The sequence below is a fragment of the Hippoglossus hippoglossus genome, chromosome 5 (assembly GCF_009819705.1).
Source record: "Hippoglossus hippoglossus isolate fHipHip1 chromosome 5, fHipHip1.pri, whole genome shotgun sequence".
Taxonomy (NCBI): domain Eukaryota; kingdom Metazoa; phylum Chordata; class Actinopteri; order Pleuronectiformes; family Pleuronectidae; genus Hippoglossus; species Hippoglossus hippoglossus.
Window position 1 is genome coordinate 9696144 of NC_047155.1, and position 24486 is coordinate 9720629.

The 24486-nt window shown below is 40.7% G+C and overlaps 1 protein-coding gene across 13 annotated transcripts in view; it reads right to left on the reverse strand.

Moving 5' to 3' along the window:
- The window catches only part of LOC117761531 (R3H domain-containing protein 2), a 47699-nt gene that overhangs the window by 20680 nt on the left and 2533 nt on the right, over positions 1-24486 (reverse strand). For 11 of the 13 annotated variants that reach the window (XM_034585515.1, XM_034585512.1, XM_034585514.1 and 8 more), the window contains exons 3-11: positions 6700-6858; positions 6354-6575; positions 5511-5552; positions 4254-4340; positions 3946-4069; positions 3136-3214; positions 2316-2375; positions 1551-1691; positions 587-695 (exon numbers count right to left, since the gene is read on the reverse strand). In XM_034585515.1, the coding sequence (XP_034441406.1) occupies positions 587-695; positions 1551-1691; positions 2316-2375; positions 3136-3214; positions 3946-4069; positions 4254-4340; positions 5511-5552; positions 6354-6512 (801 nt within the window). In that variant the 5' untranslated portion in view covers positions 6513-6575; positions 6700-6858. Of the gene's footprint in view, positions 1-586; positions 696-1550; positions 1692-2315; positions 2376-3135; positions 3215-3945; positions 4070-4253; positions 4341-5510; positions 5553-6353; positions 6576-6699; positions 6859-7073; positions 7225-21106; positions 21533-24486 lie in introns of those variants that run through there. The other 2 variants (XM_034585501.1, XM_034585502.1) reach the window with 2 other exon arrangements.

The window sequence follows — 24486 nt, forward strand, 5'->3', positions numbered from 1 at the left end:
TCAAGTGACTGCATATGAATGGCTTATTATACATGAGGAAACCCTGGGGTCAGGGTTACTGACGTTTGAAAATAAAAAAGTGTGATCAAGCCATCTCCGATTCTAAACATAAATTTCTCATCAGCAATTCAGCACAACCAAAAACAGTATGAATACTGTAAGCACAAGATGTCCACTCAACATAATATTTTTATATCCAACAAAGATTGGACTAAAACACCACGTTAACCTAACCTAAACCTGGGGTTAGGGCTGTCATGATTAAAGATTTTCACCCCTTGATTAGTGGCTAAATGAATTAGCTGCAACAGTATTATCAAAATATCTATGAAAAGTTTAAACAATATCATAATAATAATAACGACAACAACAAAAGTAATAACAATAATAACATCAGTGAATTTGATCTTTGACTTCGCTTTTTGTGTTTTAACAAATTTTTAATGAATGACTTGTGACTTGTATTTCATGGTAGTAGCAGTGAATAAATATTAATTTCATCTCCAACAATGAAACGGACGTACACAAAATGGATAGAAAAAATGATACAGTTAAAAAACAATACATGGTATACAGTGCAGCCTACCTGATTATCATCCTTGTCCATGCTGGCATCATCCCTCTTCAGGATGAATTTCTTCTGAAAGTCCATATTACGCTCATCCTTGATGTGTTCAGAGAACCTTTGCTCAGGGCTGTAGAAAAAAGAATTGAGAACAAGCATGTTTTTTAATATACAACAAAACTAGACAAGATTTACCCTTTGACTACATTAGATAAAAAACTAAGGTTAAAAAGTGTTACAGCTAAAATGGAGTTTAAAAGCAGTAGACGTGGCTTCTGTTAACCCAGTAAATGCCTTAACAACACAAGTACTTTCTGTCTTCTCTCAAACAAATTGACTTTTCAACTTTAAACTGTAGGTTACCTCTACACACCCACTGTGTAAATGCCATTGACTGAGGTTAGCCTCTGCTGTTAAGTACACTGATGAATTTGAATATTTTACGCATTTGGAAACATTGCATTTATTATGACTACTTTCTCACCTCAACTTATTCCAAACAAGGAAACATTGTTTGCATGCATGCACACACCATTTACTGTCATACAGGCTGGTTGCTCTGTGAACAACAGCTTTGCTTTTTCACAATAATTTATTTACTGGTAAATCTTTTACATTGATTTATGAACACATTGTATGGCTGTTGGATTCTTCTGTTCTTCTGTTGCATGCTGTGTTTCTAGTGACATTAAATCCATGAGGGTTTGTTATTGTGTGTTCCCTTGAGGTTGTTTATATTATTCACATAGCTGCCTTAATTGAATTTTCACAGCAATACACATTAATACCACTAAAATCCTAACATCTGGACTGGAGAAAACTATATATACACCATACTGTGTTTCTGTAATGTTTGAGTAATTTCAGTACATTCTATTCATGGAGGTTGTATATGAGGATTAGAAAACATTAATCCACAGCAGTTTATCAAAGGTTTATGGCTGTAGCTGCTGAAGTGTGGACTACATTTAGGAGCTTCGCTCACATGCGTGTGTTGCCCGTCTTGTTGATGATCACAGCTTTGCCCGTCTGATCCACATTGTGGTCCATGCCGAAGTAGGCAGCCACACGGTGCAGCAGCATACGGTGATAAGACGTCATCTGTGGAAACTTCTTATACTGGTTACTGCAGGGGACACGACAGACAAAGATGTTAGTATCATATGCTAAACACTGCACTGTTATGAACATCATGTGTCCATTTCTTTGAACCTTTTAAGTAATATAAGAGAGGATTGTGCATCTTGTCTTTATACAAGGACCGGCATTTTAAGGGATTCTGTGAACAATTCATGGCTGTTTGAATAAAGATCTATTTACATACAAAACTGTTTTCTAGATATTTTCAATCACATTCAAAAGGGGTAAGTATGCTTTTTCATCCCCTGAAATATCTCCTGTTGTCTTGTTCCCCCACAAGAATAATCCAAAAGATTAGTTTTTCAAAATGTTGAGGTGTATGACAAGCAGGATGTCAAACTTAAGGAACTACTTATACATTTATTGTGCTGATGATGATATACTGCTTTCAGACACGTTTCTAATTATAACATCTGAGTCTAGTAATACTATTCTGGTTACAAGGTAACACAGAGGCCGACTGTGAAATACTAACCTAAACTTGCCCCATAATATCAACTACATGTTGCCATACTTATCTCATTACCAAAGCATTCTATAAATATGAAGGGATGGATTTAGAGCAGCTAAATTTAAATACAAGCGACTGGTTATGAAGAATGTGGCTTACTTGTCGTCATTAATGAACTCCAGGATATCTTGTTCTAGTTTGAGCAGCATCATTCGATCCCTGTTGGGCCAGAGGGGGAAAGAGAGAGAGAGAGAGAGGGGGCGGATCAGTGACTTGAGTGTTGTGAGCATACCAACCAAAGATCAAAGGGTAGAATATACAGCAATAAATGCTTCTAATAATGGTTTTATCACTTCTAATATGATGGAGGAAAGTTTCTATCCTTTCCACTCTGACTGTCTTTTTATCTGACCTTCTTACAATAACGTGTTTTCATGTGAATGTGAGACACTTCACAATATATTTATCTTTAAAATCCTATATATAATATTATTAGACCACAGAAAGTTCAAGGGTCCTCGCCTATTGACTGTTAATGGAATATACAATTATATACAACAGTTGGACAAACGTAACTTTGAAAATGATGCAGTTAATGTTTCCTCCTAAACACTGCACTATCTGGTGCTTCTTTTGATTAATTAGGTGTTTCCATAATAGGCAGTTATTGTGCTCGTCAGATGCGCGGCAATCAATAAAACTAAAAGGTTACCAGACTGCAGACCAATGAAAAAGATGTAAGAGCATTTTGTAGAAATTTCATTTATCTGTTTACCTAATAGGCAACTTAATCAAGGGACAAACAGAAGACACTGGATACAAATTTACTATTTAATTGCCTAACTTGGTGATAAAATGTTTAATGCATCTCAGCAGCAGTTAGAGCAAAAGTGATTTTGTGAGTGACATTAAATTACTAGTGTTTGTCACTTTCCTAATGTGCTATTGTTTTTACAGCTATAGATGTGGCATATCATACCTGGGGTTGTTTTTCAGTGTGTTGACCAGAAACTCGTGAACATCAATGCCCGTGGAATCGGTGTATTCCTGACTGGAGTCTAACAAGAGAGAAGAACAAAGTTAATAAGCAGGCAGGCAGGAAGAAAGGGTCAAGACACTGAGTGGGAAAAGAGAGCAGGTGACTCTTCAGTAAAGTGCAAGTGAGAAAGAAAGTGTAAAGTGAGATTGCTACTAAGCATAGCTTTGCCCCTCAACACTGCAGCAAAAACATTCCAGGTTGCTCGGGAAGGATAAACATAAGAAGTGGATGAGATGTTCTGTGTCTCTCTCACACACACACACACACACACACACACACACACACACACACACACACACACACACACACACACACACACACACACACACACACACACACACACACACACACACACACACACACAAAAGACAGTTGGGCTAGACATTGTATCTCTGTTGCTCTTAGAGTCTAATGATGCCTCTGCAGAGAGAGGGATTGAGGCAGGTAATTAAAAAAAAAAGAAGAGGGGGGATCCAATTATCTTCCAGAGAAATTAGCTTGACATATTGGTTTGGTTCCTTTGGGTATTAACAATGGACATTATACATAACAGTCGTGCCACGACAAAACCTTTTTTAATTTCCTTGTGCAGGATGTTTTAACTGAGACTGTTAGTCACCATTTATTGTATTTGTAGGGAGGTTTACAAAAAAACAAAGAAATACAAAATTTAAATTTTGTCTTGTGTAAGCTTGCGCCATAAGTGTGGTTAGCAGCACAACAGCAGGCTACAAAAAGAATTTAACTTGCCACGTGAGAGCATCTTTCGTGGAGTCTTGTCCTTCTTCTCCTTGTCATCATTTTCATATTCATCCTTCGATGACTTCTCCTCCTCCTTGTCTGATGGACAGCTGATGTGAAGCTGGATGATATCCTGGAAAACCACATTCCACTGCTATGACAAAGTACGGTATAATTTTGAATCTTAATTTTGTTATTTTTAGTCTATTGAGTATTGTTAATCCTACACAAACTGCAGTTGCATACTACCTAGTTTAACTGCGGTGAATGAACTAAGGTTAGAAGTTAGGGGATGAAGTCAGAAACAGGAACAGTACCGATTCTGGAGGTCCATCATTGGAGAATGGACCAGAGGACTCCTCACACACTGCCAGACTCCGTACCAGCTTCAGTTTGGCATTAGACTGAAACACAATCACAAGTTTATTATTTTAAAAGCGACTTGTTTTTGGTTTTTTGGCATCTTCACTGAGCATTTAGATATGACACTAAATGCTCACATTGCAAGTTGCAAGTAAAAATATATAAATCTGACTGCACTATGATTTTTAAATACTGATGTTTATTCAATATTGGCCAGAAAAAAGTTTTTGAGGAACATTAGAATATCACAATGGCCTTTGATTTTGAATATGAAATGCCATCACTTGATCCAATTAGACATTTCTGTGAAATTTTATCTTAATTTGCTTGTGAATTGTGTATTTTGTGTGATCACCACCAAATGTTAACTATTTAACCCTCAAGTCCAAGTGAACATTTTCTAAAAATGCCCTCAAGCCATTACAGATAAATTACATTTCTGAAAATAGATTACATGTATATGGACAGATGGATTGATGGACAGGGGGGGGTCCAAAAGTCTGAAACCACTTTACAGTCTTTAAGACTATACGTACATACAGATGGGCAAGGCTAAAGACATAATGACAATTACGTATAATAGGCCCTTTCACTTATTCTCCCGATGCACAAACTATGTTTCACATTTGTATGTATTATTATGTTTTCCAATTATTTCCAATTATTTTATAACGGTTTAGTTGGCTTCAAATCTCTACTGCATTATTAAATGCAAAGTTGCTTTAAATGTATTCAAAGCCGATGGCAAGACTTTTTTGCATATTTAAATTATTGTGTATTCAAACTGTTGACTGATTAGGAATGTACTCAGACCAGTTCACAGAGTATCTGGATGAAGAACAAGAAAAGTGGAGCTCAGAGAATATAGTGTACAGTTTGTATTTGCTGATGTTCATACAGTCACTTGAGGAATTCTTACATCGGCACTGTTGTCAAAAGACATTGGCCCTTCTCTTTAACAGCCTCAGTGAGGTCACCATGACATGCCTACATTAAACCATCTCATGGGAGTTAAGATTTTAAGCCAATGAGCAGAGGGGAGTCCACTTTAGTTGAGAGGATTAAAACGTTAATAATGAGGTCAAAAATAACCATGCAAACCACCAGGGGGGTTATTTCAGGAAGCAGGATTATTGGAAGTTAGTAGGGTTACTTGCACAAAGATGATTACCTTCGAAACAGAAACCCAAACAAACATGCAACTTATTTACCTTGGGCCTTTTCCTGCCATGGCTATGGTTAGGACCTCGTTTCTGCAAAAGATAGTTGTTATTTCAGTAATCTTAATAATAAGGTGCATATTAAATACACATAAGAATTCTCTACCTATGTATTTAGAGCCTGGTTGATATAAGCCCATCACAGATATACTAATATTGGTTCATACGGGTCTCAAATTTCGAGGTACAATATTAGCGAAGGACCGGATGTGCTGTAGGCTCGTGGTCATAGCTTCCGCAGACAAACAGGAGTATGAAGACCCTCCCTCATCATTTGAGTCTGTGTGGGAACACTTCAGCGTCTTAGTCTTTATAATGATGACGGACAAGACAAGTTGATCGTACAAAAGCCGACATTGCACAACTGCTGCGGATTTGTAGCTGGTAGCAGATTGAACATGCTGACTCGTTTGAAACGACATTACCAGAATTACAGTTAATTTTCAACTTGCTGCACCTTAATGGATATATATTTTATTATTTTTATTTATTTATTTATGAGAGTGTATATTTTGTTATTTTCCTTTTGTAAAAATGACTTAGGTAAGAAAGAAGCAGCCATAGTTAACCAGGGTTAAATACAAATAAACAATCAGTTTTATGTTTTCTGTTCCTTGCTTCTACTGTACCGTACCAAAAACGTACCGAACCGTGACCTCAAAACCGCGGTATGTACTGAACCGTGGTTTTTGTGTACCGTTACACCCCTAGATTTCAGGTTTTGAAAGTATCAATAACACAGAAAATAATCATCTGGCAAAAAAAGAAATAAGTCAAACGAGTTTCTAGCTAAGACGTTATGTAGGCAAGGGAAGAAAGTATGTCCATAGCCACCTGTGCATCCTGTAAGGAGCTGTCCTCAGGCTCCAGGCCCTCCCCTGTCCCCTCCTTAGTGCCCTGTGGTTGAGGGGAGGTCTTGCCTCGACTGCAGGGCTCGATGAGAAGCCCACTCTCTCCCTCCTGCTGGATGTCTGTTGTCAGGCTCACCGACATCTTCTTAGGGGAGGGGGGAGGGTGGGAGTAGGGGAGGGGGTTGGGTGGAGGACCCAGGAGTGGCTGAGAGAAAAGAGGCAAGAAAAAAGGGTTACACACCAAACATCTGTGGCATTCTGAAAATCAGAAAGCAAAGACAGTGTGCATGCAGTATATGTGTGTGAGAGTGTACTACTATACTATCTACCTGTAGGTGGTACCAGATCTGTGCTGGACTCTGTACAGTGAGTCTGGATGGGAACCACACACAGGAAGAAGAGGGGAACCCACTAAGGTAGGGCACTGTGCAGGGCTGCAGCAGGGGGCAAAGCAACGTCCATAGCAAGCCTTAGCCCTCGGGGTGGAGCTGTGAGAAACATACAGAAGAAAAAAGGGCTCATGTTAAACCATTTTATATAAAAATGACAAATTTACTTGAATACATTATTGCTCATTACAGTATGTTAAAATAATAAGTTGCCTGATTTTGGGGAAATTTGCTCCAAAAGACAAATATTTACGTGTACAGGATATTACAGGAAAAACAACATTCACATGTGAGAAAAAAGCATAAATATTCACAGCAATAGGGTGAACTGAGAAGACAGCCGTCAGATAAGGGGGAGGGGCACAAAAACAGGCCAGCCACCACGTCGGCGGTCCTCTGAGGGCTCTCTCTTTTCTCTCCCTCCGGCTCAGTGCAGCAGCATGGTCTGTCCTCCTGTCAGGAGCCCTGGACACCAAAAGCAGAAGAGGAAGACACGGATGACGTCATGTTTCACACACTGAGTGACTCATCACTGCTGCTGCCACTGCTGCTCATTCTGGCAGGGAGGGGGACAAAGAGCTGAAAACTCAGAGCCCACTGGAACACAGGGTTTGCAAATCAGCACATTGGATAAGGTTTAACCTCCCCAATTGCTAAACTGCTTGTTATTTGACCACCTCAATTTTTAAAATGCATGTTTCTACAGTGAGAGCATCACTCTTCGTGGATGGGGAAAGTTAAAACGGTGTTTTCTCACTATAACTCATACGAGCAGCAAAATGACTAGGAGTCCATCTAACAAAACTGTAGACAGTGCAGAGCCAAGGAGAGCTGCACTATTAGAACCTAACTGCAAGTAATAGCGATGCACCAATTTGAAAACAGATATCAGATCCAATACAATTTTATCTTCTGAATAAAGAATCACTAACAATCTAATAAGGTCCACTGGGTATGTCACCATACAAGATGCCATGAAGGACGAGAGTAGAGTGGTAGTCATCACTCCCTTTACCTAATGAGTCAGATTTGGTTCAACATACTACATATATCACCTGCAAGCTCGTCTTGATTTAACTGCCATCAAATCACAACAGCATGTATTTTGGCTATATCCTCATCAACAAGCTTCAAATTACAGCAACAACTACAATCATCATATACTTATCATTACTATGTATTCTTTCTTTTCCTAAATCCTTCTAAATGACATCATTAAACCTATTTTCCCCTATGCCAACAAAGCAGCAACTCTTAGGTCTTAGGCCCTATAGCCATTCCCGTACAGAGACAGACAACACAGATGAACAACAATCCATGGGTCTGATAATCCTATATTATCTAGTATAAACAGTAGGATGAAAAGTACGCGTCTAATCCCATATACATGTATAAGTGCATGTCACAGCTCGATGAAAAGTAAATGTGCATAAATCTAGGCATCAGAAGCATGATTATCAGTTTGAATGCATGCAGCATGGATGAGAGCCATTCATGCATGTCCCCGCCTGTGCGGCAGTGCTCTGCTGTGGCGTGCCGTGCTGCGGGATAGATAAGAGATGAGTGAACAAATGAGGCAGGGATTCCCACTGTGGGGAAGACCCAGGCAATGCAGCAGCAACGCGTCATCAGCAGCTTTACACCACATCACTGACCAGGACACCCACATGCCCCAACCCCCACTCTAATACAGGCCTACCACACAGCAGCAGAGCGCAGAGCCACACTATCGACTGTGGGCAGACACAAAAATGTCTGATTCAATCACTTCAAAAATAATCTCTTTTTTTCTTGCTCACACATATTCAATGTGTTTTCTTAGACAAAAAGAATGAATGGGTTTGGATTGGAGAGCAAAGATAGTCATTAATTTCAAGTGCCATTCTCATTGAGCAGACTAATAGCAGTACCCTAAACCCTAAAAAGCAGTCTCTACCTGTTTCGGCTTCAATTTCTTTCCCCATGTCGAGTCGGTTAGTGTGTATTCAGGTTGAAGTCCCCCACTGAGGAATAAAAACACTCCCCCCTCCACACACAGGCCCACAGCGTTGCCAAGGAGATGGTAACGTCATTTGCAACTGCTGCCATTTGTGTTGAGCAAGTAGCAGCGCGAAGGGCAGAGAGAAGAGAGATATTGCACTGTGCACAGACTGCAAGGGATGGAAAACAGCAGCAGAGAGAGGAGGGCAAGATAAAAACAGAAACTACGTGCCATTTCTTCTACTTTCAAGCAACCATAGCCTGTGGTGCAGAGAACAATGTGGATTCCCATTCATCCAGGTCATGGGATATCAAGTGGGACAAAGTCCAATTAGAGCAGCTGAACTGATAAATCCTCTCAAATGAGGAATGAAGCCGCTTCAAACCCTTTACAATGAATCCCGTTGACTCCCTATCATTAGGCAAAGAATACAAATATACATCCCCTTTAAAACATTAAAATAAAAGATAATATAATTATTCTTTGTGCTTGCAAAAAAATCTGTTCTGGCATTAAGACTGATCTAAAATACAAACAAACAGCCAAAGTCTCTTAGGGCCCATCCATTTTTTGATTGACAATGTGTCAAAATACAGGCATTGTAGACTCAACAACTACAACACCACCAGTAGCAGCAGCAGCAGCACTGCGTGTCTGTGTGTCCCAGTTCAGTCACTGTGTTGGTGGGCCTGATGTTGACCTCTCTCTGCCAACTGTCTACATCAACACACGTGGCTGCAGACATGCAGGGAATATGATTCACTGAGGACTCAAGCCAGTTACATCATAGCAAAAGAGGTCATAAAACCAGATTGGCAAATTGGTTTAACACAGCAGAAGAGAGATGCTTTGATCAGACGTTTAAGACCAAATAACCAATTTAATGTTTTAGGCTGGAGATAAACCACATGTCTGTGGACAGTGCAGCTGTGATAAGGACTCGCACAGCAGAAGCTATCAATTTGACTCAGGATACATGAGGCAGCCATTACACGCACATGAATGTGTACTTAAAATCAAGTATATCTGCAGTCGTAAGAATAATCCCAAATATATATATATATATAGTTGGTTTTTTGACTAATGTCAGGGGGAAAACGGTTTCACAACAGAAATTTCACAAGAAAACACGACCACACAGGTAAGAAAATAGATGGGCCACAATATCACGATCATCCCCATCAGCTGTCATAATGCTATGCAGGGCACCCTGACCCATTTCACACACATTACTGGCCTTGCAGACTACATAGACCCTCCTGATGACAGGCAACCAGCTGAGACACTCAGGTCATACACTGCGCTGCCCTCTGTGTGAGTGTGTGTATGTGTGAATGGGCCAGAGAGTGAAAGAGTTATCCGTCTGGTCAAAACATGCGTGTGTGTTTGTGTTAAGACACGGAGAATATATACGACCACTTCAGATAGTAGGTTAGCTGAACTAAATATTTCATTCAGGTATGACATCACTGTCAAAATTAGCTGCTCCAGGTCAAGCTGTGTCAAGGTCCCAGCAATAGTTAGCAGCGGGGCAAGCCAGAGAAATGGCAAGAATTCTCCTGCATGGTAAGTGGTGAAAGCAGAGAGCTTGTGTATATCAAGCACTGTTTCCCATAAATTACCAAGACTGTGGCAGCCCGCAATAGGTTGATTTGTCCTGCCACAAAATGATCCAAAATGTTCTCATAATAACAATACATCTGTTTTGTGCTATTGCTTCATACTAACTAATCAACTCATCAAGTAACTAATGTCTCATTAACTGACAAAAGTGTGATGTGATGAAATCAAATTTTTATTCACTTGAAATTTTATTTAGATCTGCACCAAATGGCACACACTCATAAATATCATGCCAGATTTTTTTCATGCCTGATTTGTCAATCCTGGATCCGCCACCTGATCCAGGATTGACAAACCAACCAACAAGGGTTACAAAAAAAAGAACCTCCCTGGTAAAGCAAAAAATTCCCACAATATAATTTCCTCATCTTTCATTGTGAGGCTCTGCAGTTTTTCTCTATCATACAGTAATTAAAAAGGGAAGACCTTCGATTTTTTTACTTTCATTGTGACAAGAGCCAATAGATAACGATATAAATATCATTGAGATTAAAATAGAATTGCAGTAAGGTACACACACAAAAGAGTTCAACCCAGCTAAACAGTGCGTTGTCGTGAGGACATGCAGTGCCTACAGTAAAAAAAAGGTTACAGCAGAGATACAATGCAGATGGACGGAGGAGTTCTCATTGCATTCACACGCTTGTTTCTTCCTACCTGGTTATTTCTATTGACAGCAAACAGAATGAGCACTTTTTATTTTGTGTGGATAATGATTGAAAGCGGCTACTATTACTTTATTTCATTCACCGCATTTCAAATTCCATAATGGAGAAGCATGCGTAGCAGATCTGTCTCTCCATTTTCTCTGCAGAGCCTGAATGAAAGATGAAGGTGAATGGAAGCACACAACTGTGCAAACCGGAGTGAGCGAACGTACAAACCCACAGACAGCAATGGGAGAGACATACACAGGCAGCTCGACCCAATTCAGCTCCTCTGTATTCAGCCACGCACCTTGCCCATTTGACGTCAGAGAGAACCCATTTCACAAAAGGCAGCAAGGTTATGTCTTTGCAGAGTGGAGGCTGACGTGTGTAGTAATGGTAGAGTTTGTGCAAGCTCAGTGGCTACACATATTATAGATCAGCAGCGCTTGCAGTATGTAGGTACCAGTGTTTGTCTGTGTCAGAGAGGATTCCCCTTTGTGTCGATTACACAATCTTAAAAAAAAGGAGGGCGAGGGGGCTGCCATAGCACTGGGGACTGTAGGGGAACAGTGCAGGCACATTCGCACACTAAACAGACCCAGCCGTTTGCATATGTATACATGCATCAATGTCCAGCACACACAAATACACTCTGGAATACTGTGCATATTTGATTCTATGAGCCATGTAAAAATGATTAAGATGAGTCCATGGCTCAGAGCACAGGCAGGAAACCTGATGACGAAAGGAAAACCAAACACAGACGAAGAGGACATGAATGGTCAAATGAAGCGGAAGACAGGGTTTCTCTTTTTCCATCTATGTCTCTCTATGTCCTTATCCTTGCCACCCCCACTCTTTCACTTTCTCAGTGAGGATACCCCTTCCTGCCTTCCGCCCCCTCCACATCAATATCTCTCTCTCCATCCACTCACTTCGAAGTGTTAGCTCTCTGTCTCTCTCTCCCCCTCTCTCTTTTTTTCTTCCTCTTTTAATGTGTCTTCTTAAATTGTCAGGCCTGCTGCTGACGCCATCCTCCTCCACTCAGCCTACCCACTCAGTCCTGTGGGACGAGCTATGACTCATTCTCTCCCTCCTCCCCTTCCTCCCTAGTTACCTAGCTCTACCTTTCTGTAGCTCTCTCCAAGTCTCCCCGTCTTTCTCTATTGCTCTCACTAGTTACAACCTATGTATAGTTCTCTGCTGCGTGGTGTGGAAACATACAGAAGCTGCATGAACAGAACAAATCTGAATAAAAACAGCAAGAACATGAGGAGAAGTGGGTGATTGAGAGAAAGTGTGTTGGCCAAGTGAATGACAGTTTCCTGTCTGCACAATGAACGAATGCCAGTGGAGAGCGGGGATCCTGCACTTGAGGGTATTATTGATGAATGCGAGAGTGCTGGAATGTGGGTGAGGGAGCGAAATATGGAATTCCACATGGGCCAAAATGAAAAAACAAGTAAATAAGAATTATGAAATACTCACAATAATCTAGGGCTGGGCAATTAACTGAAAATATATCAAAACGGACGTTTATAACCTCTAACCAACTTAATCTTGCCGCGGTTAACACTTTCCCTAATGAGTGCATTCCAGATCTGTCGTGTTTCCGCTAAGTTCATTTTGCAGCGGTGGCCCAGGTACCTTGTATCGTGTTGTATTACCATACCGCAAATCCTTTTGGTCCCATCAATGGCCAATGTAATGATCGTCTCATCAGTTATTTTACTATACATATATTAAAATATTTTTATTCATTTCAAGTTTTATCTGCCCTATATAACCGACACTTGCCAGACCAGCGTGCACACACACATGCACAGACACCATTCCAACTGGCTGGTTATGTGTTAGTGCCCCACCGATACTGTAATGGAGCTGAGATCATAGACAAACACAACATGTCAGTTTCTTAGCCTGCTGGCTTTTCATTTCTAGAGGTTGTAAATAAGAGCTACAAGCCATTAACAGCTGTTTCTATGTGCCTCCCCCCGCTCCGACAGAGAGTGACAAGTTCTGCTCATTTGCTTGTATTAGACTGCAATAGATTGTTAGCTGTGTATATGTGTATATATATGATATATATGTAGATAAATAACTTAATGTTGGATAGTGGCGCTGTCTTTCCTTCTCAAGGACTGAGGAAATGTGTGAACGATTCATCCTCCTTAACTTGAACTCCTGAAATTAAATAAAGAAACGGTGTCAAAATGAAACTAGGTGGCAGCTTATGCACTCATCAACCTTATGTAATTTATCAGCTCCTTTTGCTGTGAGATGGGGAGCAGTAGAGGAGAGAGCAAGAGAAGGTAGGAGAGGGAAAAAAAGAGAACTGAGAAAGATGGAGGAGTGGCTAGAGAGACAGGAACAAACTTCTCAATGATGAAACAATCTGTGCTGTTAAGCGATTGGACCAGACCTCCACCAATGGGAGGACCAGCTCCATGGCAACAGGCTCTGTCACCAAGAGAAAAGCAGCCATATCCCTCAACACCCCCATATTTTTCTCTTCTTTTCTCTCTCACGACCCCCCTCCTTTCCCCAATTACAAGGCCGAGTGTATTTATCACTTGGTACTCACATTTAACACAAATTTAACAGCACGCATAAACGCACAAAACACACAGCAGTATCATGTGTCAATCCCGCAGACACAACAAACGTACACACATGTGACCAAACAGATGTACACACAGGCAAAAAGACTTAATGGGGCTTACAAAGTGATTAAAATGTGAGACATTCTCACACAGTTATTTAAATGTGCAGATTGGTGATGACTCCCCTCACACACTGACTGCAGACAGTTCTGGTCCTCTCCATCCTGATGAGAGCAGTGACTAACTATCAGGTCTGGTGGAGCTGATCCTTGAACTAAACAGATTGAGCTCACAGACACAAGAACAGACCTCCAGAATAAGAAAGTGGGCCCCGGCCGATAGAGAGAGGCTGTTTGTCCCTCACAGTCACAGACATATGCACAAGGTGAAGTCAGTATGCACCAGACGGTATCATTTCTGACTCTACTAGCTTTGCAGGCTAAAGCTAGCTGATATGGAGTGGTAAATCACAGGACACCAGTCTTTACGTTTGAGTTTGACACTAAAACTTTACTGGAAGCATAATAATAATAGACTGGTCCTTCACTACTGCCACATTAAATCAACTGTAGATGCTATGCTGGCAGTGCATAATGAGAGGTGAAGCCTCCCAGAAGCAGTAGGACATGTTCAGGTAGGCTAAAACCTGAATTTGTTGGCTGCTGCATGGCAGACGAATACTGCAGGGAAAATGGTCTGCAAAGAGGCTGGTCTATATTGAGTGGGATAAATGCCGGTTACATTTTTTAAAAACAGGTGACAATGAAATAATTACAATGAGATAATGATTAAATTACATTGATTTTATCCATATTGCCATCTAGTATTTAACTGTGTGTTGATGTTTGCCATGAAAAATCGATTTAATTTCAATGCAGGAAATTATATTCTAACATCTTATAAGGGTATGAATCTGTACTCATTTTACATACAGATCATTAACATACTGGAATTTTTTGTTTGTACGTATTAGTACTGAGTATTTTCCTAATTGTTTTTATTGGTCAGTAAACACTGGAATTTATGTAGAGAATGGTAGACTTTTTAATGACCTGTAATCTAGAGCTTCCCACAACCTGAACTCTTGGTAAAGTTCTTCTTTTCATTTCAACTACAATTAGCAAACCAAAAACTACAGAATACAAGACATTAAAACGTAGGACAAGGGGAAAAAGGTCAGAATTTGAATGTCCTCCCATTTGGCATTTGACATCTTAATCATTACTCTGCAATTATGTCCCTTGATAATGTTGGCAATCATCAAAAAAAAAAAAACTATTCACAAAGAAGGACACCAAAATCCCATAAAGAATCACTAAAACACTTGTTAATTTCAAAGTCTTCAGTAATGTGGACTGTAGATTAATACAGACTCAATCAGCAGTTGCTCTGGCACAATCAAGTGTGATCGATGACCTACTGGACACTATTTTTGGAAACGAGGACAGCACTCGAGAAACAGACTAATGGCAATATCTTCATCTTTAGAGGGTGAGGTCAGTGGACTCAGGTGCAATGGCACACATCCAAGGACTTCTCTGTAAACTGTAATAAACTTTCCACTATAGTGCTAGAGGAGGAAGCGTAACCTAGGACTGTGCTTGTGCTCACATGCACAAGAGCACGCAATTTGCTCTCATGCGCAGCAAAGTCCAAGTGACAGGTACACAAAGAGCGCAGGTGTTAAACCTTCCTGCTAAAACCTGCATGCCCCTGGCGGGAAAGCGCACAGCTACAGTTGAGACTATGACAAGTTCTACCTGCCTGCAAAGACAGTAAAAACTTCTCTGATGTTTTGATGGCCCATCAACGCAGTGGGAATTCTTCCAGTGCTATCGATGGAGAGAGGGAAGGATTGAAAGAGAGAGGGAGAAAGAACCAGAGCAAGACAAAGGGCACTGCTAACAGTTCTACAATGAAGCAATGGAGCAAGATACTAAGTTAGTGACACCTTAGCCTAAAAATGCAACATTTTATGAGAAAAGGCTTAATCTGATGCAACTTCTGCAAATTTCCTTTGTGTTTAACAATGATTATATTCCAGAAACACTTATAAACTGTTGAGAATTTTCTGAGTGGCCTTCAAATTGATAGATGTATTAGTCAAACTGGACTTCCAGGATCATGTGTCATCCTTCCACCGGTGTCTGTAGGAAAATACCTAAGCCAATGCAGCCCTGTGGCATTATTTTTTAACGCAGCTCTATTTTTGGTCTGAACATTCCCTAAGTGACTGAGAGAAACTTCTATCTACGTGATGAAAAAGATACTTTTAGCTTAAGAATGAGTATATCTTAAATAATGCACTGGCAACAGTTAAATATGTCCAGATTAGGGCTGGGCAATATGAACTGCATGCACACAAAATGCTGGACTTCTTTTTCAATGTTCCTAAATACGTGTCTCCTGAACTTTAGAGAGAATCAAACAAAGACAAAGTAAACTTAAAGTACTGTAGACTACTTACTACTACTAACCCATGTAATGTGAGCGCAGGTCAGCGGAAGAGTGAGGAGGGAGGACATACAGCAGGGTGATACGGACAAGGCGGAAACCCGACATGAATGTGTGCGTTGGGCAAAATATTAACCGAATTAACCGACATGAGCAAAATTAGGTCGGTTAGAGTTTATAAATGTCGGTTTCAAATAATTTTCAGTTAATTGCCCAGCACTAATCCAGACGGTGACCAGTGTCCATTTGCCTCAGCCACACTAAATAACAGCTGGCTGGCTGGGCTGCCAAAACAGTGATGGACGCTTGAGTGCCAGCTGAACCCGGAAGTTAGGCATCCAGCCAGTCAACCAGCAAGGCTGTCTCTGCTGGGCCAGCAGAAAGTGTGGTCTCTTACAATGTGGCTTGTGCACTCCAGAACAGCCAGCAGGAAGGCAACCTGCCAGTCATTCAGACATCCATCCAGCCAACATCCAGCTAACAACACACAGCTCTACCACCCAGCATCCCCCCTTCATCTCTTCTTCGGCGTTTCTCCTCCCTCCTTTGGTCCATAGGGATATAGCCATCTAAATATAGTTCCTTCAAATCCTGTAGGCCAAAGAACCACAGGTCAGGGTCTGAAAACCAAACGCATGCCCGAAACAGGATCTCTCCCTCTATCACACACCAGATGAGATCTGTGGAAGATGTCAATAAAAGCAGAAAAAGCAGCCATCATAAAATTAAGTTAAAACCATTACAGGCATAAAACATGGCCACTGCCCTTTATGTATTACCATTACACCAAGCAGGAGGTGAGTGCAATGTTCCAATACCGACGACAGTGTGCTAAAATAGAAAAATAGGGGGATGATGAAAGGTCTGCTATTGGATGTATGAGCTGTGGACAAAAAATGACATGCACACACAACTAAGTATGGCTAAGACTATATTTGAATACAGCTGTGTACATCTTTATCCTCATCTATCCTTATCTCCTACTGCAAAATTTCCAGAGCCTACATTAAACACACGCATATTTGACAAGAGTCCATAAGTCCTCAAATGGTGTGAAAATTCACCGTCGGCAAATGACAACATGTCACATGCATGGCAAATTAATAAAACGTCGCTAATTTGATTTAAATTAATTTATTAGATGCTTTGCTCTCTACTCACCCATTTCATCTGTGAGACGATGTCTGTACATGTCACTGGTGCAGCCCCAGCACAGATTAGGAGGAGTGTTAATTAGAGAAACTGCACATGGCAGCGAGTCGCTAGATCACGTAGCTGACCTGACAGCAGTGGCAGGTCAGCGCCGTGCTGCACTACTCCATCTGTTTACCTAGAGAAGCCAACCACTCCCAATACCTCCACCTGCCTAAGGATAGCAATTCATCTATCCCCACCTTCTAGTTTTTCATGCCTCTCTGTCCCTTGAGCTCCTCATTCATCATCACGACCTTCTAATTATGTCAAAAGCAACAACTAAACTTGTTCTAGTTAAGTATGTCCTCCATCCTCCTCTCCTCTCTCAACTCTTACAATGTTTCCTATTAAATGCCTAGACAGTGACAGTCATGATAACATAATAAAAATTGCATACAATATTTTGCACCATTGCTTTGAAGAGCTGTGTACAGAGCTTTTCATAAGTATCTTACTGGCCGACTACTCATTGAAGAAGGGAGGCAGAACGTAAATGGCCTTTATTTAAAGGAAGGCTTGTATTAGAGAACAGCCTGTATTTCTAATTCCCTGTGTTTGAAAAGTATAATTAACCACATTTCAAATTCAAATACCTGTTTGCCCTCTACTGCCCAGGGCAGCGCTAAAGTATATGCTCCACAAACAATAGCATAAGTACACGTACACATGCACTATACCAGTGAAGCAGGTAAAGCAAAGGTAACTCACATTGAGGAGAACTACATTTGTAACTGTAATAAAAAGTAGAAGGCCAATAAGCACTTTATCAAACCACCTGTTCAAGATGTATTTGACAGTTTTGTCCATAGTCTCCGAGCATGTTTTACACAACCACGGTGTGCTACTTAAACCAATAGTGAATTGTTAAGATGCTAAAATTAAAGCTGCCTCTACTGTCTGTCAATGAAATAAGATTGAACTAATTTGAAATACTAAACAAACGACAAAATCAATATGTGGTGGTCAATGCTGATATTGTGGCGGTGGCCACAAATAAATCAATGTATGGAAAACAAATGTGAGAAGTGTACAAATATTTTCAATTCATTATGAAACTGCAGCAGGTCAGTGAGTGTCAGCTGAGCAGGCGAACTTTCAGCTGAGGATGTGGCCACATGCGTCTGTTGGATGAGATCAGAAATGCATCCTCAATGCATCTTCATTGTGTTCGCAACTGCACTTATATTAAATAACAGGGCTGAACAGATATATGATATGTGGTTACTTTCATTTGCCTAAAATCTGACAGATTCTTCTCATCTACTGGCTGAGACCAACAAGGACCTCTCACCTCCCTCCCTCTGCAGGATGTGATCCACAACAACAGCAGAGGGAAATGGACAGGAGGGAGGGTTGATACTGACTGATGTCTGCGTTCTAAATTCTCTTCGAGGTTCCCTTAGTTATTTGTCACTGGAGACAAATCTAAAATGTCAGTAAAATAAATGATATTCCAGACATCAAAATACTGACCTAATAGTGACTTTGCTGATATGAACATTAATGTTTCTGCTCTTTATGTCAGTTGATCCAAATCATGGTTCAGAAATAAAATATAATATAATGGAACCGCCTTTTGTACTGTATAATGAATGCATACAAATAGTAAGTGAATGCTCATTCTTAATGTTCAATTTCCTATTTATCGCTTACAATAAGTCACAATAGGTTAACAATCTGGTAGATTAATTAAATATGCAATAATTAAGATCTGTGTAAGAGATGGAATAATGGCATTAGAATGTGCCTGAGACCATTCAATTTGGGATTTTATGGCCAAATATTTCTCCCCAAGGAGGAAAAGGACCCCAAAATAAACCTACGTTCTGCTTTGTGCCCTCTACAGCTATTATCACTGCAGTTATCTTCAGAATGTGCAGAACTAAACTTATATAATTACTTGTACAAAATAAAAGCCAGGGGATACACCAAAACATTCATCAAATCAACATTAACAACAATCTGCTAGTTGGAGGCAAGGCAATGAAAAATCCAACTGAAAAGAAACAGAGTGGGAAGAGACTATGAGAAAAGGTATGGGGGGTTAGGGTGGTACTTTCTGTATGAAGTTATTGAGGTTTCCGAGTATTCCGTCACTATTTCTTCTTCTGTGGTTATTAATCCAAACAAAAAATGTATATGGATTTTTTCCTAAAACAGCTCTGCGCAAGAAAGTGTGAACCTTTTGACTTAAAGGCAATTAGAGCAGAAGTTACTCCAGGGGTTGCTATTGATTTTTTCCCCACCTTTCCTTTCCCTCTCATGCTTGCTTCTCTATTGTACTAGTCCTTTTCCCACGCACTGGTAATTAGTATGCAGGAGTGAGGCTGCAGGATCACCAACTACCTGAGGAGCCTAACTCCAAAGTCACAAACATATGAACAACAAACGTGATTGTCATGTGCACACACACAACCTCTTCATGCAAGGGGATAGACTGCATAATGTCCGTCAGGGCTAAGCAGCTAGCTTTAGCAATCTCTTCTAACCATGTACGTTTGTATTCTAAAAGGTAGAATAGCAGACATCAGGAAGAAAACAGCATTAGCTCTGGCAACCTGATACCAAATGGGCTTCTATCTAATTTGTGGGTTGCTGTGGTTGTCGTTTCTCTCTTTTGTATTTCCAATTGACAAGAGGGTAGAATCATGGGATCATCGTTATTTTATGAGCCGACAACAAGCTAGTTGAATTAGGGTGTGTTCCTCACGACAGTGATGCATCTTGATTTATTGTAATGCTGAAAGATGCACACCCATGTACACAAACAGCCAGTCATTACATAAACAGCCCATATTCAACACAAGACGTATCTGGGCCGAGGGAACAAAAGAGAAAATAAAAAGGAAGTGATGAGGATTGAGAGTGTGATTTTGCAAGGCTCGAACCATCAAATGAGAGGAAGAGGAAAAGCCTGGTCTTCTAAACCTGAAACAGTGCTGAAGCTATGAGGAAAGCTTGCTATTTATAGCAACAGATTTTTTATTCAAGAGGGCTCTGCTGTTGTGCTTTCTCTCAGGCTTGCGCTGCCTCTCTATCACCTCCACTCTATTCTCTATGTTCCTGCACATTGTTTGCAACCAACCGAGGGAAAAATCGTTTCATAAGCAGGTGTTTATGTATAATGTCTTTAGAGATCAAAAGACAATTCTAACATGTGATTTATTCTTTAATTGTCATCACCATATTCCGTCACTGCATCTTCAAGCCGAGAGGATCGTTGAGGATAAACTTCAGGGTCTCTCAACACAGGACTTCCCACATGCCTTATGTAAGCCCATAGGTTGTCCTTTTTTATTTTTTAACTGTACACCTCCCTCCTTCCCTCCTCAGTATGACAGTGTTGCAGAGCAACGCCTACTTCCGAGTGACACTCCACCCACACCAGGCCACCTCCTCCCCTCCCTCTTCTCACACAAGGACACAGTGGAAGGGAATTCCTTATTACCTCAGCATTTGCCTCACGAAACATTAAACCATCACAAATCAGACATATCTCAGCCTGTAATGTGTAAAATCCATCTACGCAACACATATCTAGGTTCTCCTTCCAGCTGATAAAATATGCTGCATTTATACAAGTAGAAACTGTAATGAATGAATGAAATAATATCTCAGCAAGCCCTATGATCGGACTGTTATCACTGTTATTAGGGTATAGTTAAATAAATGACAGCAGGTGTTTAACAAAGAGCTACAACTATAAGTGCTAAGATAAGATGCAGTTACTAAAGCAGCAATGTTTTCACATTAAACCAATCTCCTGAGCTGTGAAAGGCATAACCACAGGCTACATCTCACCTACACACTGACACACAGACACACACACAGCACATGCTTACTGTATTTAGAGCTCAGCTCCGTGGATATCCAGCCAAGTCGGATCAGGTGTCTCACAGATAAAAGCACATTATCGCAGGAGAAGCAGCAGCAGGACCCGAAGCAGCTCTGGACCAAGACAACGCTGACATTAGTTTTATCTTGCTAGGTAGTACAGACGAATAAATTCCATTTCCTCCACCATGTAAACAGCTGAGATTCAGGAGTGTTTCACTCTATCACTTTCTTCAGCTCATTCTACTTTCTCCATCGTCACACTTGCTCCGTTTCCTTCCTGTCTGTCGTAATCAAAGGCTGTCTGTGCTGATGGGTTTCATGTAAAAATGGTGAGGAACACTATTTTGACTGCCCCCTTTCTTTTTCTGAATGAAGCACAAGCGGTAAAGGGAAACAGTAAGCCTCGCTTGCTTGCTGGCTGGCTCCCTCTCTCTCCTGCTATCATGCGCACAGTTCGCACCGCTCCCTTCTCCTCCAACCCTCCCTTCTGTGTGGATTCTCTCCCTCTCTCTCTCGCTCTTACATATCTTGTTTGCACTCTGCTTCTGTGTAACAATATAATTGCAATGACAGCCAACCCAGGGCTTGCAAGAAGCCCAGCTGTTTAAAGGGCTGCTTGGATCAGCCAGTATGTCACTTGACACAACAGCAGGATACTTTTAAGAGAGACCACCGTAAATAGATTTATTCTTCCACGACCATAATTTCAAATTTGGTATCCTTAAAAAAAGAAAGAAAGAAAGATACAAGGCTCCATCTGCAGACGGACCGAATAGTCCAGGTCACCATTCATCTGTCTATTTCATGGGAATGTATGAGGACATTATCTATAGACAGTGTCAGGACACACTGAGCTTAAAGTAGTGACAGCTGTTGGAGAAACAGAGCACTGCTACAATGGTGAAAGTGTAAAAAATCTAAACATGAGGGTTTTGAAGGGAAGCTGGAGGGGGAATATAATAAAACCACCTCATTAGCTAGGAAAAACCCTTATCCCATAAGATGATGTATTTGCATCTTCTGCCTGTAGCCCCCTCACTGCAAACGTCAGCTGAAAGATGCAGTGGAGGCAGTCAAAAGTTCAGAATCAAAGGAAATGTCAGTAGGGAACTCTACATGAGGTGGCTGAAGTCCAGGGATGTCTGCCTCATACATAGCTGACTTTTTGAGATTACAACGTGTGACCAGGCTTTATTAGGCACTTAGCAAAATATGTTGCCGTTACACAGCTTTCCAGCTTTGACTTACATTTAAGTAAACATATCCAGAGTAGTCTTTATTAGTGCAATCAGTCAATGCATAAATTATGTACATCAGAAAATATTTTCATCACTTATCATTGCATTGAATTTCCACTAAAATCTTGTTTTCTTGTAAGATGATGGCACAAAATATAGCAGATGCAGGAGATGGATCAATTGACGGACGGACGCACGGGAACTAGAAAACTATTTTCTATCGTCGTTCCATTCTATCCTTAAGGCTAATTTATGCTTCGCTTTACAGAAATGGACTGAGCCTCCTGACCTAATCTGCGTTCATTTTGGCCATATTTGTGCACGTCCTCTAAAAGCGTATGGACACAGATGAAAGACAAAACAGAGCAGTACCTCCAGAAACCGTTTGGGCACTGGAGCCAATGGTTCAAGCGAGGTGACAATAGAACACAAGGAAGAAAGTTCAACAATGGCAGAACTTTTTAGGAAGAGACATTGCGAGTTGGTAAAAAACTGCAGGCATTACTTTGCCCGGGCAAATGGACAAACTAGCCGCCTTTGCCCTTTTCTTGAGAGGTACATAATCAAAACTTCCTGCACCTTTGCCACGTTTGTCGTTGTCAGAAATTCTCAACTCTGCCCTGCCCTCTACTTTTGACATTACTTAACCACCATGACAACGCATGACGCACGGAAGTATGTGGGTAGTGATGGTAACATCATTTGAAATGGACAAATCTCTTTTTCGTATAAAAATATCTAGCCATGTTGAAATGAAAAAAGAAAAACAATGACTTCAATTGTAGCATGGCCTGTTAGTCTCACACTGACCACATGATTGGAATAAATGGGAAAGCAAACACTAATGCCACCTAATGCCTCAATCCAAGTCCAACAGCTTCTGCATCTGGGCAGCCATGTAGTCTCTTACAGGACAGTAAGAGAAGACATTAAAGGGCTTAGTAGACAGGTAGAGAACAGGGATGAGCTGAGCAAGGATCAGTGGCCAGAGATATCACAGATAAACCGTTCGTGAGCACAGTTACCTGACAAGGTGCTTCAGTCACTACACGCATCATATAACTGAGTTAAAGCTATTAGGAAACACTGGGAAATAGTTCTTACCTCCACCAAGGAAGTCATGTTTTCACCCCTGTCCGTTTGTTTCTTGGTTTGTTTGTAATGCACGGTTTTCCCCAAAACTTGGTGGAAGGATGTGGTTTGGATCAGGAAACAACCCATTCAATTTTGGTGCAGATCCGAATCAGGGGGTGAATGAAGGACTTTTCTTAGTTGTTTTTACTTTCTTTATCATCTGGGGCCTTTTTTAACATATTCACCATTTCCCCAGGGAATAATTCATGGATCTTGATTTTAAAAAATTTGGCACATTTAGGGAACTGATATCTATGCATTTGTGAAATGTGCAGGTGGTTTAAATTTAAAGGGACTGTTGGGCCTTGGCAGAGGTATGTGCTCTACTGAGTGCCATTCTAGTTTACATGGAATATGTTCAAACAGGCCCATAAAAGTCATTACTAAATAAGATTGTTTGGAACTAACTAGTTTCTTAATGGACTTTGGATCAGGCATAGGTTAAATGAAGCCTGTTTTGGCCCAAACGTTTTAATAAATTCGGCTTCTTGTCATACAAGTAATAAATCTATACCTGAAAACAAAACAGATGCTTTGTGAACCCCTGCTGGAATCCTGTGATCCAATGGTGAATTTCAACATGTGACACATTTGTTCTGTTTTCTCTTCCTTTGAACCGTCATGCGAAAACCCTCCAGGTTTGCAGCAATGAGTCCGAAGTCACTCACGCACCTATATTCAATCTGAGGCCAGACTTACTGCCAAGCAACCAGTCCCCTCCCTCCTGCTCTGATCAATAATTTACATCAAAAGCTAGCAATGAACGATAGATATGGAAGCAGAAGATTGAAAAGCGGTGAAAACATTAAGAGAATAGAAGCTTGGAAAACAAAGAGAACGTGGAAAGGAGAGGGACAAATGAAGATAGAGACATGGAGATACAGGAGTGGTTAAGAGAAGAGAGAGATAGGAGCAGCAGCAACAGCACAGTGCTTGGTGCTCTGGCAGAGATCTATAAATAGCTCTTCAAATCTCTCTAGAAAAAGCCACTCTTCTGCTTCTGCAGCTGCAAA